General features: G+C 34.7%; 1 protein-coding gene and 1 long non-coding RNA gene across 5 annotated transcripts in view; both read right to left on the bottom strand.

The window, feature by feature from the left end:
- LOC143217609 (uncharacterized) overlaps window positions 1-17,582 on the bottom strand; it is a 380,663-nt gene extending 363,081 nt beyond the window's left edge. For all 4 annotated transcript variants that reach the window (XM_076442080.1, XM_076442083.1, XM_076442082.1 and 1 more), the window contains exon 1: window positions 16,692-17,582. In XM_076442080.1, coding sequence (XP_076298195.1) covers window positions 16,692-16,755 — 64 coding nt within the window. In that variant the 5' untranslated portion in view covers window positions 16,756-17,582. The remainder of the gene's footprint in view (window positions 1-16,691) is intronic.
- On the bottom strand, window positions 435-16,684 carry LOC143217610 (uncharacterized). Its single transcript, XR_013010865.1, has 2 exons — window positions 5,887-16,684; window positions 435-5,775 (listed from the first exon to the last, which is right to left on the bottom strand). It is a non-coding gene; the product is annotated as an uncharacterized LOC143217610 (long non-coding RNA).
- Window positions 17,583-18,507: the final 925 nt, after the last annotated feature.

Here is an 18,507-nt window from a genome sequence, read left to right as displayed (position 1 = left end):
GGAAATGTAAAAGCTTGGGAAACGAGCTACGCTCTCCCCTGTTCGGCAAGTTTCCACCCCAAAAAGAACGCGAGAAAGCCAAACGGCCAGAATGGAAGGGGGCGCCTCGCAACATGCTAAGAACACGTTGTCTTCCTCGTTCCCAGCCCCCCCCCCTCCGACGATGTCCCGCTTCGTTTAGCGGAATATTAGACCGATTATGCGTGTCGGCACAAAGATATACACGCCGGAGGGTCGACGAGCACAACGTGCTAACAAGGGTTCTATTGTCGACGCAACACTCTTTCGTCTTCATGAAAGCTTGTAGAGCTTATCTCAGAAGACGTTGTCGTCATTAAAAAACTGTTTCTGCAAAAGTAGTTTGGTATGATAGGCTACATCACGTAGTATATGGTATGGTATGGACATGATATTTGGTCCCCACAGGGTTTCAAATTCATTTACCAATCCTCTTCCTCTTTCCACTCTCACCATCGCCTTTTCAGCGGGACCTACTGTTTATGGTGGGTTCCGAACCACCTTTTGCCAACAACACGTGAAAAACACCCCGGGTGGGTCACTTTCCGGTTTTTGACCAGACGGTCACCCATCCTAGTGCCGGTCACGTTCCACGTTGTTTAACTTCGGTGATCTAACGAGAACCGGTGCTTTCAACGGGACTACGGTTGTTGGCTGGCTACATCACGTAGTATTAATTGTTTTTCTGTGGGTGGCGTGTTGGAGGACATACCAAGGTCACCTTGATTTTTTAAAATGGAATGTCCTATTTTTTACACCGTAGATCGATAGAGTATCGAATTCCGAGTATAAAAGCGTTCACCTTCATACGTCCTAAACCTAACAGTTTACGAGATATCATCGAAACAATTTTCTTTCTTCTTTGGATGATATCTCGTTAACTATTCGGTTTAGGACATATGAAGGTCAACACTTTTATACTCGGAATTTGATACTCTGTCGAATTATGCTATAAAAAAATAGGACATTCCATTAAAAAAAATCAAGGTGACCTTGGTATATCCTCCAACACTTCAGCCACAAGAGAACAATTAATACGACGTGATGTAGCCCGTCGTACCAAACAACTTTTGTAGGAACACTTTTTTGATAACGACAACGTCTTCCGAGATATCCTGCTGATCTCGTTTCAGCAGGGCACCCTGTATACTTGGCGCATTAAAGGGGTGAAATCAGCCGTTGAAAAAATTGCAACGAAAGTTGCATGGCATTATTGTGCCCATCGAACTGTGTAAAAAATATGTTTAAACGAATTTCTTTCTCAGATTTTACTGCTTCTCAATTTTTATTGAAAATTAATTACGACAGAATCGTCGAGTCTGTGCGGACGACTAGAAAATCAGTTAAAAAAAAACCTAAACTGACGAGATTACGTAATGGGACAATGTCAATCACAAAGCGCAGAGAAAATAAGTCAACTATAGTTCCGCCTGGCTTACTCCGAAGGGAGAAAAGAATTCGAAAAAAAGGGCACGAGGGGAAAAAAGAAGGGACCGTCGACACACACAGCGTGAAACGATTTTTTAGTCGCGTTTGTTGCGCGCGTCATCGGATGACAGCGCTGCTCGGAGAAAAATAAAAGGGTCAAGTGCACTCCAAACGAAATCGATCGATGCCAGAAACATTTCAAGAGAAAATAAAATAATTCGTTTCGAAAACCATGGAGAACGATTGCGAAATCATTACGCGCTGGCTACAGAGAGACAGCGTACATTATTTATGGATGTTGATTTACAAGCAAAACGTGAAATTACGCGACGCCAGTTTTCCTTTTAGCGGCGGCGATGAGTTATGGCTACGGAGCTATCATTTCGCGAGACGCGCGCCTAGCAGTGCGCGTTCTCTAGAGACACGTACCCACTTCATTTTTAATGGCTGAGCAAACGGTAAGCGCGAAATCATGTGACACGGAAAAATCAAACGGCAAAACGAAATTCTGCGACGTAATGCGAAATTCAGTTTTGCTAATGTTCGGAGGAATTCTTTGGAAACGAGGAAAGTCTCTCCTCACATTAAGGATACAGTGACTCTCACTAAAATTCGAACGCTCTAAAAAAACCGACAAGTTTTTAATCATGGACTACATTGTTTTGGAATTGTTGTGGAAGCTACAGCAATTAGTTTACTACACTGATGTGAAAAGGAACTTTTCCAAAAATTGAAATTGCTCGGAATTGTAGAGAAAATACTAAAATTTGCATTATGCAATTTTAGAAGATCAAGGTCATTTCAAGGTTACTTCAAGGTCTTTTCAAAGTCATTTCTAGTAATTTCAAGGTTATTTATAGTCATTTCAAGGTTATTTCTAGTCATTTCAAAGTCATTTCATGTCAAGGTTATTTCAATGTCATTTCAAGGTCATGCTGTTAGACATATCTAAATGTATTTTTCGATCAGTCACGATGTCCTTGATAACTCCGAAAAGAATGACCTTCGGAAAAAACATTCTTGCCAGCTATTTGGTCCATTGATACCGTGGACATTATGCAACAAATATTTTTTGCATAACAATAACCTGAAGAGATATTTAGGTGGCCTTACTTAAAAGGACCACCTTGTATTTCAATGTCATGAAGGTAGACTACCGTGTGGAATCGTTAAAGTATACAATTAATAGACTCCAGATTTTAAGACGAAAATGGACACGTGTAATTTAAAGCAGTGGACGAATATATTTTCTTGTTTATTCTTTTTGGCAAAAGATCATCGACAAAAAGAAAAATAATTCATTGAAAAGAAAAATAATTCATTGAAAACAAAAATAATTAATTAAAAACAAAAAAAAATCATTAAAATTCATTGCTTGAATAAAAAAGAGAAATTGAATAAAAGAAATTACTTTCTTGCCAACCCAATAGAATTCTTGTCAACATTATAATAATCTTGGGAGACAAACAGCAAATTATTTTTCTTTAATGACATTTCTACGACGCCAAAATCTCTGTCATTCGGTAAAAACGAATGTTAAGAATTTATGGTCTATCTCAAACAACTGACAAATGGACTTGGGCCACTTTCAAAATAAAATGTTGAATCATCCTATTAACCATCTAATTTCCTTTTCACAAAATCTTTGCGATTTTAAATATATTAGTCACAATTTACTTCAAAATGAAAAGATAACGTAGAAATGTACATATTCAAATTGCTAGCTTGATTTTTCTCAAAAATGGACTTGGGCCACTTTCAAAATATAAGTTCCACAAATACAAATTGCAACAAAGTTTGACAGCTATTTAATATAATTAGTAAACGAAATTGTTCAAAATAAGAGTAGCAGTCAAGGAACTGTCCTTTGAAATCAAACGAAACACTTAAAATAGGAGGACGTTGTTATGCAATCAGTTCCTTTTTAACATATGATGTTCACGATATAATGTTTACCTTAAACATTCAAGAGCCCGGGCAGTGAAAATTTGTAACCTAAGTTCAAAACCATGGTCGAGGGCACTCAATACTCGAGACACCTTACACGCAAGACATATCGTATAATAAAACATAGTAATGCATAACCAGATTGCATGGTTTACGCACGCACGGCCTCCCCGATCGAATGTACGAAAAAATCCAAGAATTTTCTTACAATTAATACACTTGTCGCACGATATATAACCTTCAATGAATCCAATGTATATTTTCCTCGAATCGTGAACCATGTAAACTTGTTTCTTTAAGACTCTGTATTTGCATAAACATCTGCGCCGCAAGCACAAAGTAATTATCGTTTGCACCGAGTTAGGAAAGGGAGATTGCTGGTCTCTCTCTCTCTCTCTCTCTCGAATGTTGTACCGCACGAAACTCGAGATACAGACAAAGAGCATTATCCATTCTTGAAATTCCCTGGGAAACAAAGAACCTTTAAAGTAGTTAACGGCTAATTGCACCGAATGAAGTTTCTTACACCACATCGTTGAACCGTTTTGCATAATCATTCCCAGAAATGTTCCATGTCTGTTCCGGTGTTCCGGGTCTCGAATAGTTGGCGATCATTATCCGTTACTCATCGATCCACACTGTAGAATTTACAAACACAGTTAGGAGCATGACTGATCACGCACACTTTAAATCAGAATAACTATTTTACCAAACAACTTCGACTTCTCTGTAAAGCTAGAAGAATTAGTTTAGTAAATGACGTCTAATAAATATGTTGAGAAAGTGTATTTGGTCGGAATTGTGAAAAACAATAGTAAACATTGATGTTTACAACTTTTTTAGCTGGCCCAATATAGTCCAGTCAATGAATGCTCATAAGGGGGGCGTAGAGGGAAACGGAAGGGACACAATTTTTTTAACCGCTTGTATCTCGTGTGTATGTTAATCGATTTCGATGAAATTTTCCGCACGTGTACAACTAACATAGATCTACAAAACATATATTTCAAATTTTCATTGAGGGCCCAAATAAAAAAGTTTTTTATTTTTGCATGTAACCTTGTGAATTGTAATTGTTTGGAAAATCTTTTTTGCATGTCATGTCGTAAACCAATGTTTCTAATTGATTATACCTAATCAGGTCGTCGGGTACAATTATAAAAAAGTTATTAGTTTGTAAAAAGTGTACGAATACTTTGTACACCCACCCATTGTTTAGTTAAAACAGCTCCGAGTGCAAAGGGTTAAAATGTAAATTTATTAGACGTATCTAGGTCGAACCTTCACAAACTATTTGCTTTAGGTTGTTTATCAACACACAACATTCATACATTTATACACATTATTGATTGTCAACACGTGAAGTAGAGTTTCGTGAATTTTTAATGCAGGTCCGCGTCAATATTTATCATGTGCAACTGGTTAGTAATGCTGAGTCTATATTGAAACGTAAAATGATCGAATAGCCTTCCGTTTGCTTTGCATCAGATGATTAATTACTGGAAGAACATCGCACACATTTTCTATTTTAAAGAAATATTATCATCGATGACTCGCCAATGCGTAAGATTTGCGTCATAAATGTTAATTAGGAAATCATCGAGGAGCACAGCAACAGGTTGAGTAGTTTAACGCATCGAATAACACTGCGAATGTTTGCTTATAGCACTTTCCTCGAAGCGGAAGAATGCTTACGAATAGGCGGCGTTTAAATCACTCCGAAGCGCGTTTTGTTCTATTAATAACGCAAGAATACTACGTGATTAAGCAATGGAAAGACGTATTTACAATGACTTCATTGTGAACGTTTCTTTTGAGAATTACGATTCAGCTATTTATTCCCTGCAATTATTTTCCGATTGGAATATTTTTACCATTAGCGCCATGCACGATGCGGCAACACGTGGTTCTTACGCGTTTATGTAATTTCCGGAATATACAGTCGGTGTACAAAGTGTTCGCACACCATTTAAAAAGGAATAAATGGAAAAAACTATGATTTTTATGGTTTCTCAACGGTTTCCGCCATTAGAATAAAATTTGCGTCAATTTCCGCTATCATATTCGTAATCGGCACGTCAAAGTACGAAAGAGTCCAGAGTGTATCAAATTATTGTGGGATCAGGACCCTCAGATCAAGTACATACGTATACTGTAGGATTATCCAGTTTCAACATCAATTTTTCAAATTCCACTTCACTTTCAACTTCAATTTTTAAATTTCCACTTCCATTTTTCAGTGTTTTCAACATCAATTTCTCAATTTCAACTTCAATTCCAATATCACGTTTTCAATTTCAACTTCAATTTTTCAAGTTCAACTTCAATTTTTCAAGTTCAACTTCAATTTTTCAAGTTCAACTTCAATTTTCCAATTTCAACCTCAATTTTTCGATTTTCTCTTCAATTTCAACTATAATTTTTCAATTTCAACTTCAATTTTTCAGTTTCAACTTCAATTTTTCATGTTCAACTTCAATTTTCCAATTTAACCACAATTTTTCGATTTTCTCTTCAATTTCAACTATAATTTTTCAATTTCAACTTCAATTTTTCAGTTTCAACTTCAATTTTCCAATTTAACCACAATTTTTCGATTTTCTCTTCAATTTCAACTATAATTTTTCAATTTCAACTTCAATTTTTGAGTTTCAACTTCAATTTTTCATGTTCAACTTCAATTTTCCAATTTAACCTCAGTTTTTCGATTTTCTCTTCAATTTCAACTATAATTTTTCAATTTCAACTTCAATTTTTCAGTTTCAACTTCAATTTTCCAATTTAACCACACTTCTAAAATTCTTTATACATAGCAAGTAGGTGTCTTAAGGGTTCATTCTATGTATAAACAGTGTTCCTTTCCGTGTTAAATACCAATGATATTAATATTGTCAGACGCATTTCTCTAGAAAATGTTCCAAATCCCGATCGAAACGCGGTTAACTTTTGCAAATTTGCTTTGTCTTTTCTTTTGATCGAAACTGTGCGCTGTGAGCATATTTACTCTTATCAAATATGTACGATCGTGACACAACAAATTAATTTCAATTTCAACGTCAATTTTTCGGTTTCCACTCCCATTTTCCAGTTTCAACATTAATGTCAACATCAATTTTTCAAATTACACTCCGTTCGGAGCTCATTCTGGCATCACTGGCATCACTGGCGGATATCTCGGGAACTATGCGAGATGGCGAAAAACTGAATCGAATCAATCTTGTGGCACATTTTGTCAGCTTTAATTTTGTATAGAATGGTACGGAACTGTATATTATATATTACATGTACATACACATTAAATTTTAATATAACATACGCATGTTAAACATCCATATTTGAAAATCGTTGAAGAAAATTTTGCGAAATTCTGCGGGGTGACCAAGGTAACCCCATTTCAGCCCAACTTTGTACTTTACTGACGCTAAAATCGTCGCGCATGCTCGAGAAAACCGTGCAATATGCCAACACTGACCGATGTTCCAGTTTCTATTTGTAGTAAATCAATCAGAAATACGATAGAAAAAAATTCTCGTAAGGTAGCAATTAACGAAGAACAACAATCTGTGAAATCTTCGACATTGTCGATAGAAGTTTGTCTTATCAGATATATGTCTCCGGTTAATCTCGAGTAACTTGAGCTGTCGTTTCCTGAAATGTAGGCGAACCATAACGGTAATATAGCATAATCGCTTAATGAAGTTAAATCTGTAGTCGTCGCAATGCGAATGTCTGTGACACCGGCAACCAGCATGGCATCTCACTGGATATTAGTTAGAAATGTCTCTCGTTTCGGGGCGACACACGGGGCAATCCTTAGTCGAATATCTCCGCGCGTCGTATTAAGCCGGATTCTCACTATCCGATAACTCATTAGTCTCTGTCGAAACATTCGCCGAACAATGCGAACAGAATACGCAACAAGCCCAAGATTTATGTTAAGAACATCTCATTTTGTTGATAGTTATCCCGTTAACCCCTTTTTCTTACAAACGTCTTGATTAATTAATTAAAACGTACCCAAAATTATTTAATATTAACTCCCATTTACTAAATATCCCATTTCTTATAAATAAAATTACGATTAATCTTAACATCAGAACACGTTCATATAAATCAGTCAAAACTGATGTAACATTAGAACACGTTCATATAAATCAGTCAAAACTGATGTAACATTAGAACAGGTTCATATAAATCAGTCGAAAATGACGTAACATTAAAACTGTTTATAGAAAATGCATTGCATTCATTTCTATAGAAAATAAATTTCTGCACGGAAGCGTAGAGTAGCAGCAGTGCTAGTTCAGTTACAATTTCCATATTTTCTTGGGAAGTGAATTCTGCTCGATTTTTTTTTTTCCCGCCAGCAAGACACCAGACGAGAGTGAATTGTAAAACCCTATGAATTTTAATCGGACCGCTACATACCGGCGTTTTATGCCGGTCTTAAAATTTCATCGTAAAGAAGTTTTCGAGTTTAAAGTCTTCTGTCTCCGTCGCGAAGCAATTCGTTAACACTGCTGAAACTCCATTTGGAAATCTGACCTAGTTAACATCATTAAATCCCACGCATTCTAATTTTTTTTTATCTCCAGGCCGCGGACGCTGTGTCTCGCTCTCGCAATATCCACACAGTGCCGTTCACAATTATTTCAACGTGTGTGGTGCACTCTATAACAAAAAGAAAATATCTATGTGTGCTAGTAGATTAATAGAATCTGGGCCTAGCCGATCAAGATGGTCAAAACTGCCCTTAAAGGTTTTTCAATGGCTCTTGGACCAATAAAAACCCATCTAAGTAATAATATTTAAAGTTAAAAATAGAATTTATTGATGTTGAGAAATATTAGGGTTTTATTTTAAATATGGAAGGATTCTTTTTATTGAAAATTTATATATTTATTTAGTGAGGTTAAAATGGAGGTTTATTTGTATCAAAATTTTTATTTTCGATATTGGGAATATGAATAAAAAATTATGGGGAATAAATTGCATAAAAATTTTAAGGTAAATATAATATTTTATAAATTAATTTTATGAAAAATTAATATATATTCAGTTCTACGATATTTTAAATTTTATGGATATGAAATTTATATAATTCCTCATACTAAAATGTTTAGTAATTTTTATTTAATAATGTCAACAATATTTTTGGTGCAGCAATTTTTAGTGGTGACTCTCGAGTCACCATTCGAGTGCTAAGGGTTAGTATTATACTTTTCTATATAAATTTTATATATTTATTTAGCGAGGTTAAAAAGGGGGTTTATTTGTATCAAAATTTTTATTTTCGATATTGGGAATATGAATAAAAAATTATGGGGAATAAATTGCATAAAAATTTTAAGGTAAATATAATATTTTATAAATTAATTTTATGAAAAATTAATATATATTCAGTTCTACGATATTTTAAATTTTATGGATATGTGTGTGTGTGTGTGAAATTTGTATAATTCCTCATACTAAAATGTTTAGTAATTTTTATTTAATAATGTCAACAATATTTTTGGTGCAGCAATTTTTAGTGGTGAATCTCGAGTCACCATTCGAGTGCTAAGGGTTAGTATTATACTTTTCTATATAAATTTTATATATTTATTTAGTGAGGTTAAAAAGGGGGTTTATTTGTATCAAAATTTTTATTTTCGATATTGGGAATATGAATAAAAAATTATGGGGAATAAATTGCATAAAAATTTTAAGGTAAATATAATATTTTATAAATTAATTTTATGAAAAATTAATATATATATTCAGTTCTACGATATTTTAAATTTTATGGATATGAAATTTGTATAATTCCTCACACTAAAGTGTTTAGTAATTTTTATTTAATAATGTCAACAATATTTTTGGTGCAGCAATTTTTAGTGGTGAATCTCGAGTCACCATTCGAGTGCTAAGGGTTAGTATTATACTTTTCTATATAAATTTTATATATTTATTTAGTGAGGTTAAAAAGGGGGTTTATTTGTATAAAATTTTTTATTTTCGATATTGGGAATATGAATAAAAAATTATGGGGAATAAATTGCATAAAAATTTTAAGGTAAATATAATATTTTATAAATTAATTTTATAAAAAATTAATATATATTCAGTTCTACGATATTTTAAATTTTATGGATATGAAATTTGTATAATTCCTCATACTAAAGTGTTTAGTAATTTTTATTTAATAATGTCAACAATATTTTTGGTGCAGCAATTTTTAGTGGCGACTCACGAGTCACCATTCGAGTGCTAAGGGTTAGTATTATATTTTTCAGAATAGCCTTTTCACATTTTTGTGCAGTAAGGTGACACAAGGTAGGCTTTTTTATAAAGAAAAATGTACTATAATATATATATATATATATATACCGCAATATCAACGAAGCTCTGACCTAAAAATTTATTGCAAATGTGACAAGCATCGTTCTGGCCAGCAGCGACTGATTTATCATTTTGTATTTTGTACAATGGAGAGGGAGAATCGTCTCGTTTGGGGAAGATCCCGCTTCAATCAATGCCAGTGACAGCCCAGTGATCAAGTAACACTGAATAGAGTAAAATTTATTACTGTTCCAACGTCCCTTTCTCACCGAAATTATTAATCACTTGACTAGTAGATTTTATCTTCTATCCGTTCTGCCGACAAAAGTGAATAACTTTCCAATTCCAGTCCGAACGAAAGTCTTCATAATTCCACACATTACAACCCGTTTGGAAAATCATGCGCGGAATAATCGTATCGAGAGCTGAAATCGCCAACATCGAAATTATTTGAATGCGGATTTTATGCGATAACGAAAGATTAACCCTAATAATTTATTCGTATAATAACCGCATTTGCATTCTTCCTGTAAATCGCAGCGGATTTTCCAAATAAAATCTTCTCGTTTTAATTCTATTTTTTACTAGATTTTATTTACTAGATTTTTTACTGTAGTTCGATAGTTTTTTCTAGCTCGAGGCTGTCTTGAATTATTCTCGAACTAATTCTACTATATACCACCCTAACGCTACAGTACTTTCAAAACTGATTTTTAGTCAAATAAATTACTGAAAAGTTTAATAACAACTTTTAATAATAATAATTAATAATTTCAATACGAACGTATTTTTCATTGTGGCCACAAGAAACGTGTTTCCATTGAAAGCATTGTTAACACAGTTTTTCAAATATTTTTAATGATCTGACAAAAAGTTTCCAACAAAAGTTGATCAGTATTCACTTTTGAACAAATGTCCACACAAAAAATTTAAAGAAAAATTTTCTTTTTATAAAAAACGTGGTAAAATGAAGGTCACTTTAACTTTTTAAATGTTGACAAGTTTTTGCACTCCAAAATCGACAGTGGAGGGGATAGGCGAACCGACTAAGATCGTGCAGCTCCGTCCGGCTTACTTAGATCAAGACGTTGCTATATGTACTGATAAAAGAAAAAGAACTTGGTCTGATTCGAGTGAATGCATACTAATTTTCCTTAAAGAGTGGAACTGCATAAAAATCCAGAAACTACTTTACTGATTTTTCTATTTTATTCCGCATTCAGCACTCATGTCGCGCACCATTTGCCGGTGTAGTTAATGACAACAAAAGTTGATCAATATTCACTTTTCAACAAATGTCCACACAAACAATTTAAAGAAAAATCTTCTTTTTATAAAAAACGTGGTAAAATGAAGGTCACTTTAACTTTTTAAATGTCGACTAGTTTTTGCACTCCAAAATCGACAGTGGAGGGGATAGACGGAACCGACTAAGATCGTGCACCTCCGTCCGGCTTACTTAGATCAAGACGTTACTATATTTAGTGATAAAAGAAAAAGAATTAAACAGTGGAATTGCATAAAAATCCAGAAACTACTTCACCGGTTTTTCTATTTTATTCCGCTTTCAGCACTCATGTCGCGCACCATTTGCCGGTGTAGTTAATGACCGAAAATTTAAATGTAGTAATGCAATTTGAGGGCATTAACACGTTCACTGTCCAGTCAATTACGAACACCGTGCACGGGGGTTGGAAGTGCAATCACTTTAACAGATTTAAACCTTTCAAAGTCTTTGCTTCGTTAAATAAATTACTCCAATTTCGGGGAATTTTCACGATCGCTGGTTCGACGAGCATTGTGTTTATCATATTGTTGGGCAATATTGTTCTCGTAATTCTCGCAGTGCTTGGAATTAATTATTCGATCGCGAACGCAAAATCTCGGTCAATTATTTCATTTTCTCTCTCTGACCCATTTTAATAGAAATATATTAATATATTATGTGTTTTATAAATAACGTTTCAATTACTGTTGGATGATTCTTATAGCGTTTCTTGCGCTTATTCCAAATCTACCCATAATTATCCCCCAGACGCACAGTTTTTGAGAAACTTTATTTTGAAAGAAAAACATATTTTTCAGCTTTATACAAATATTGTGATGTTATAATAAACATGTTTAAACATTCATAATGTATTAGTATTAGATATCACTGTGTTCGGGAAAGTCTACAGAATCTTTTGCTACAAAGAACAATCCAATATCTTTTATAATTACATCATATTTGTCATAAACATCACAATATTTGTACGAAGCTGAAAAATATGTTTTTTTTCAAAATCAAGTTTCTCATAAACTGTGCCTCCGATCGGAAACATTATGCCACGGGTTGTATTTCCGTTCTCGTTTGTAAACATTAATGTGTTTATACGATAGATTGAATATACATAAAAAAGGCAGTAGTATAACTAATGCAATGCAGTCCATAACATTTTATTTTATTATTATATTGTAGTATTTTATACTACATTTTTTATATTTGCACACTCTATTTCTTTATTTGCACAATACTACATAATAATTGCATAATAAATACAGGATTTGTGGTTCTAATTTAAAGTAAATATGCAATTAAGTATTTCATTCTTATTTCATGAAATGGTAATGGTATAAACGTGTATATTATTGTTTAAAGTGTCTCGAACAATGTTGACTGGCGAAAGAACTATTGTGCACACTTCCCGCTATATTTATATACCGAGCTCTCCAAACAAATTAAGACTTACTAACTACACAAACTAAAGTTCGAAGGGAATTTAAGCATTGTCTCTCTACGGAACAGAACAAGTTAGACTGTGAAAACAAAAGATTAAATGTTTCCACAATTGCGCCGAATAAAGTCTCGCGAACCTCGCATTCACTGATATTTTTGTTCACATTCAATTCAGCCTGGTAGGATTTTATATTTTGCACTGTTAGAACGTTAGAACTCGCATTAACGGAGACCCACTATTGCCACAAATATCTCGGAAGGCAAGACCGTGCAGCACATGTTTAGGGAAAAGTATTTTGGAGTGTTGACCTTGAGGATATATTTTAAGAGCATTGAAATGGGTGAGCTCTCGCTCCTATTCTGAATAAGTGAATTACTAAAAAATGACCGTCATAAACTATCTAGCATTATAACACCTTGTCAAACTCCTGATAAAGATAAATACTAAATATTTTTGTTATTAATTCATTTTGAACCGACATAAAATTCTATTTAAACGTAAAATAAATTGTGGTGCAAGGGCTTAATGTTGAAATTAATCGCTTAGGATTTAATGTTGACCCCTTGCAGTACTATTTTGAGGTTATGTGTAGTAATTAGTACACCCGGATCTTTATGCAAAATAAAAAGTTTCTGCATCAAAATTGCAAGACACAGGAGCTAAATATAAATTTATATTTTTCGCTAATAATTTCAATGCAGTGAAAACAATATATAATATTAATCCTCTTAAAATCTTTTCAATGTTTTAAATTTCACCTACTCATTTTTGTCATAAATTTATTTTGGAACGACATAAAATTCCATTTAATCGTAAATTAAATTGTGGTTCGAGTGGTTAATGTTGAAATTAATCCCTTAGAGTTTAATGTTGACCCCTTGCACTACTATTTTGTGGTTATAGTGATTAGTACAGTCCGGATCTTTATGCAAAATAAAAAGTTTCTGCATCAAAATTGCAAGACACAGGAGCTAAATATAAATTTATATTTTTCGCTAATAATTTCAATGCAGTGAAAACAATATATAATATTAATCCTCTTAAAATCTTTTCAATGTTTTAAATTTCACCTACTCATTTTTGTCATAAATTTATTTTGGAACGACATAAAATTCCATTTAATCGTAAATTAAATTGTGGTTCGAGTGGTTAATGTTGAAATTAATCCCTTAGGGTTTAATGTTGACCCCTTGCGCTACTATTTTGTGGTTATAGTGATTAGTACAGTCCGGATACTTATGCAAAATGAAAAGATACATGTCGATCAGATATTAATATGAGAAAGTTGATTTTTGGCAGAATGTCACTGAATTTCTCGATTTGGACCACTGTGCGACGCACAGTGGGCCAGAATGGCTCGGTAGCTGTTCACGCCTATTTCACCATTATTTCAAAACTTAAAGACCACATTAAATAGGTCGTTGAATTCGTCTTGGCGTCAGCTATAATGTTATTAAATAAAAAATATATAGTTATAAATAAATATTGAAGCTGACCACAATTTTTTATTTAAAAAAAGAAATTATTCAAATTTTTTGTATTGGGGTTTGTAGAAGACTGAGTACTGATTACTTTTTGTAGGAAACATTTTTTTGTCACACCACCGGAAATGTCTGAAAACTCGTGTGAATAATGAATAATATTTGAAAACTGGCTGTTCACCATTATTTCAAAACATAAAGACCACATTAAATATATCGTTGGATTAGTCTTGGCGTCAGCTATAACATTATTTAATAAAAAATATATAGTTATAAATAAATATTCAAGGTGCACACCATTTTTGATTAAAAAATACTACGATGCTATTACTATGATCTCTCAAATACAAATGATTCATTTAAGCTAGCAAGAAGTTTGAATGTTTATCAATGGTCGTATAATCTAAAAAATTCATAAGATTGGTCTGGGCTAGGTCTTCACACTCTTAAGAGCCGCTGAGTGGTCGTCAATGCGTCTCGTGCAACGCGACTCGCCGCGGAATTGCGTGTCACGCGACGCTTTAAACTATCATAATTTTCACGGTGGTCTGAGGGGGGACGCGAATTTTGCAGGATCTTTTAGAGGAGATGTTGCTGAAAATGTTCCACGTTGTTAGAGCCATCATTTTTGATCATTTTTTAACTTATTCCTTGTCAAAGGTGAAAAACTTTGACGATTTTCCTTAGTTGACTCAGTATTTTTTTTTATAACAAATTATGAACAATAATGTTTAGTTCCTGGTGCGTCCTCAACAAAAATATACATTCTTCGTATAAAAAGAAATTGGGCACTTAATCATCAGTAGGTTTTCCAGGACACCGTTATGAAGAAAAGGAATTTTTCGGTGATAAATCATATCTGAAAAAGTTTGATCTTTGAACGCTTATTGTGACGAGAGTTTTTAATAACTTTAATTAATATTATTGTTTTCGAATGTAATGGACATTTAAGAATCACTGTGCATTGGTTAAAAATCGATATGAGGACTTTCATTTTTTAGCTCATGAACAGCTACCGAGCCATTCTGGCCCACTGTGCGACGCCGCACAGTGGTCGGAACGTATAGGGAAAATGGAAAAAACTTCATAACTTCGGCAATTCTCAATATTTTTGAATAATTCTTTTTTTTATTGCTTCTCAATCTTCAAACTTCTCATATTATCAAACGAAATATTAAACAATGAACTTAATATAATTGTTTATACATAATATTTTTTATTACATTACGAACTCTTATTTCAGCATACTAAAATTGAATACTTGAAATAGTATTAAGCAAAAAGACTAGAAATAGAATTAAACAAACAAACTTCAAATAGTATTAAACAAACAAACTTTAAATAGTATTAGACAAACAAACTTGAAATAGTATTAATCAAAAAGCTTAATATCATTTTGTATACATAATATTACGAATAATATTATTAACGAATAGTATTATATTAGTATAATAATATTTACATAATATACATGAACACTATTTCAATAGAGACTGCGCTTGTTCAGTAAGTGGCAGTGATTTGGTCTTCGGTTCTGGTCTTAAAAGATTAATGTATGGATCCGAAGTTATTAAAAGCATGTGTAACATGTCCTCATTTGTTGCTAAACGAGATCACTTTCTGGTGTGGTGTATTCTATAGTATCTGTAATGTTTATTCCTACCCTCCTGGGCCTCTTCCGACAGCGAACCCCTATGGGATCCGTGCCTATGCATGGATATCTCTATCCATCGTATTTAGAAAAAAATACTTCCAATGAAATTTGTATGGTTTTCAAACAGCTAAGACGCAGAAAGTTAAACATCTTAGACTTGTAGAACCGGCAAGAAAATATTTAAACATATTCTAAGAATATGTATCCCAAAAAACTCGTTTATTGTTAGAACATTAAAACATCAGATTCTTCTCTAATACACTAGATGATTACATTTTTTGTAATCGCAGTGGTTTTCAAATTAAATTTTGTATCTATTTTATATACCCATACTTTGCTTTCGAAAATTAGTAACTGTATCCTAAAAATTAATTCGAATTAAAAAGTGGATACATACAGTATTTACATATTTACAAAGTATTTACATACACGTGAAATAATCATGGCGATTGATCATTTTGTTGGAATTTATTCCTATGAGAATAACAATTCGGTACAGGGATCATAATCCTTCGAACCGTCTAGCGAAGTGCCGCCCACTTATTCAGGAATCCTGCTTCGTTGCTGAAACTTCATGCGCTCTCAAACTTTAAACGTTAATATCAGCTAAACGTGGAAAAACGTGGCGCTGATTTTTGCAGGACTATTGTGTGATGGTGTCTTCTTTCAAAAGATGCCACTCAGAGAATGTAGGAACGTGTAGCTTTTTTTGTAGAGCTACAGAAAGCAGCTGTAATATGAAATTATACGTATCCTACTTTCGGGCTTTATATTGTTATTTTGGTTGTGAGTTTTCGAAAATTATTAACATCGGGCATAAGCTGAGACTATATACATTTATAATATATAGCATATATGGTTATAAATGTCCTCAAAAATGAAAGAATAACGTCGAGCGTGTGGTTAGAAATCTATAAGAATCCAACTAGAATCTGAGAGGTCTACTTTAGATCTATTTTTCTCCGTTATGAAAGAGAAAAACATAGATCCATTTTCATAGCAAGATACATTGGTTTATGGCCTATCAGGAAATAGTGGTCAATATTTGAAATAACGACTTTCATAATTTAGGGTTTTTTCCTGCTTCCGACCACTGTGCGCCGCGAAATGAGAAACGAAGCTCACCCAAATGGTCAGCCCACGCGGCCGGTCGGCCCAGCAGGAACAGGAGGAGCACGACGGTCAGCATTATGTCGCGGGGGCCTCGAAGACAGAAACGACGATTATCCGGTACACCCTTGTCGAAGCACCGCAACTCGGTCAACTTTAACACCGGCACCTGCACATCACCCGCGCGCGAGTAAATACCAAATGGAGCGACAAAACACTTTCGCGAAGCACGGAAAGAGAGAGACGCTGTGACGGAGAAGGAGAACTTGCGAGGAGTCAGGCCTCGTGGGACGCGCGCGAATTCGTCAAAGTCAGATACCCGGCGCCGAGAGCATCGTCGGTCCGTTTCCCCGCGACACGCATATTAGATCAATCTCTCTCCCTCCCCTCTGGATCACGATCTCGATGGTATATCCCTCTGTCACTTGGTAAGCGATCCGAGATCGGTTTTCCCAACACGCATATATCACACCACTGGAAAATATCCTCGGTCACTCCTTTCCCGAACGGACGCGACCTTCCACAACCGCCGCACACTAACCACGTGGTCCCGCGATCCGATCAGATCGACACTCGCGCAACAGCACCGCCATCCATCGGTCTCCACGGCGTTCCGTCGAGATCGACGGAGATTGAAAATATCCGGACGAACGATCGCTTCCTCCCTGGTCGCGCTGGCGATCGTCCACGCCGTTCGTCGGAACGATTATTCCGAGATGTCACGTTGCTAAAACACACCGAGTACACCGATGGCAGTGTCGATCCGCCACGTATAGAGCGACAAACACACTGTCATTGAACTATTCGACCGGGCACCGCGTTGACACTTCGCAAGATCGAAAGGGACACGCGAGGAACACCGGACACGTTCGGTACGACGTTCGGCGCGCGACTGACGCTCGGGACTATTTCAAACTGGGTGGACCGTGACGTCAGAGGCGCCGAGCACACGCGCGCCACCCACCGGCCAATCCGTGCCGCGGGACGACGAGAGAGAGAGAGAGAGAGAGATTCGCCCCGAAAGCCGGGGGACTTTGACGACGATGATCATGACCTCGTGAATCTTGGCCGGCGAACGATGGAACGCACAGTGGGCCAGAAATCGATCCTTTTGGACAATAAAAAAGATTAAACCGACTTCGAAAAAACGCACTAAAAAGTATAAAATAATTTCCATTTAATTTATGTGAATACACACGAACTCCAATACAATACAATCTTTTCGGAGGCGGCGCAAATATATTATTTAAATATAAATATATTAGTATTTAGAGGAATCTAAGGATTTTCGTAATTTCCAGTGTCGAAAATTTTCAATTTTTGCGCCGCCTCCGAAAAGATTGTATTGTATTTAAGTTCGTGTGTATATTCAGATCAATTAGATGGAAATTATTTTATACTTTTTAGTGCGTTTCTTCGAAGTCGGTTTAATTTTTTTAAAAAAAGTTTTCTTTTTATTTCACACTTTTTTTCATCTCTGTCAGCCGTCGACTCGGTTTTTCATCGATTCAATTGGAATTTTTTTTTAAATGTTCGTGAAGGACTGTACTGATATAAAGTGGTATGCTAATTAGTAGACTGCGGATTTTATGCATTTATGAGAAAAATGTGTATGTGTAACTGAAACTATCAAGGACGTTAGAACAATTCAAGGATATTGTTGTATTATTTTTCCAGCCTGTTGAAGATAATATACAAAAGAAAATTACTTTCTATTCCACTCCGGTCTGTTGCAATTCAGGTAGAAAATTTTGATTTTGCATAAATATCTCCGCAGTCTATTAATTAGATTACATTTTATATCTGACAGTATATGTTGAATGTGAAAATT

This window comes from Lasioglossum baleicum, chromosome 17 (genome assembly GCF_051020765.1).
Source record: "Lasioglossum baleicum chromosome 17, iyLasBale1, whole genome shotgun sequence".
Classification (NCBI taxonomy): domain Eukaryota; kingdom Metazoa; phylum Arthropoda; class Insecta; order Hymenoptera; family Halictidae; genus Lasioglossum; species Lasioglossum baleicum.
This window is presented reverse-complemented; position numbering and strand designations above follow the sequence as displayed.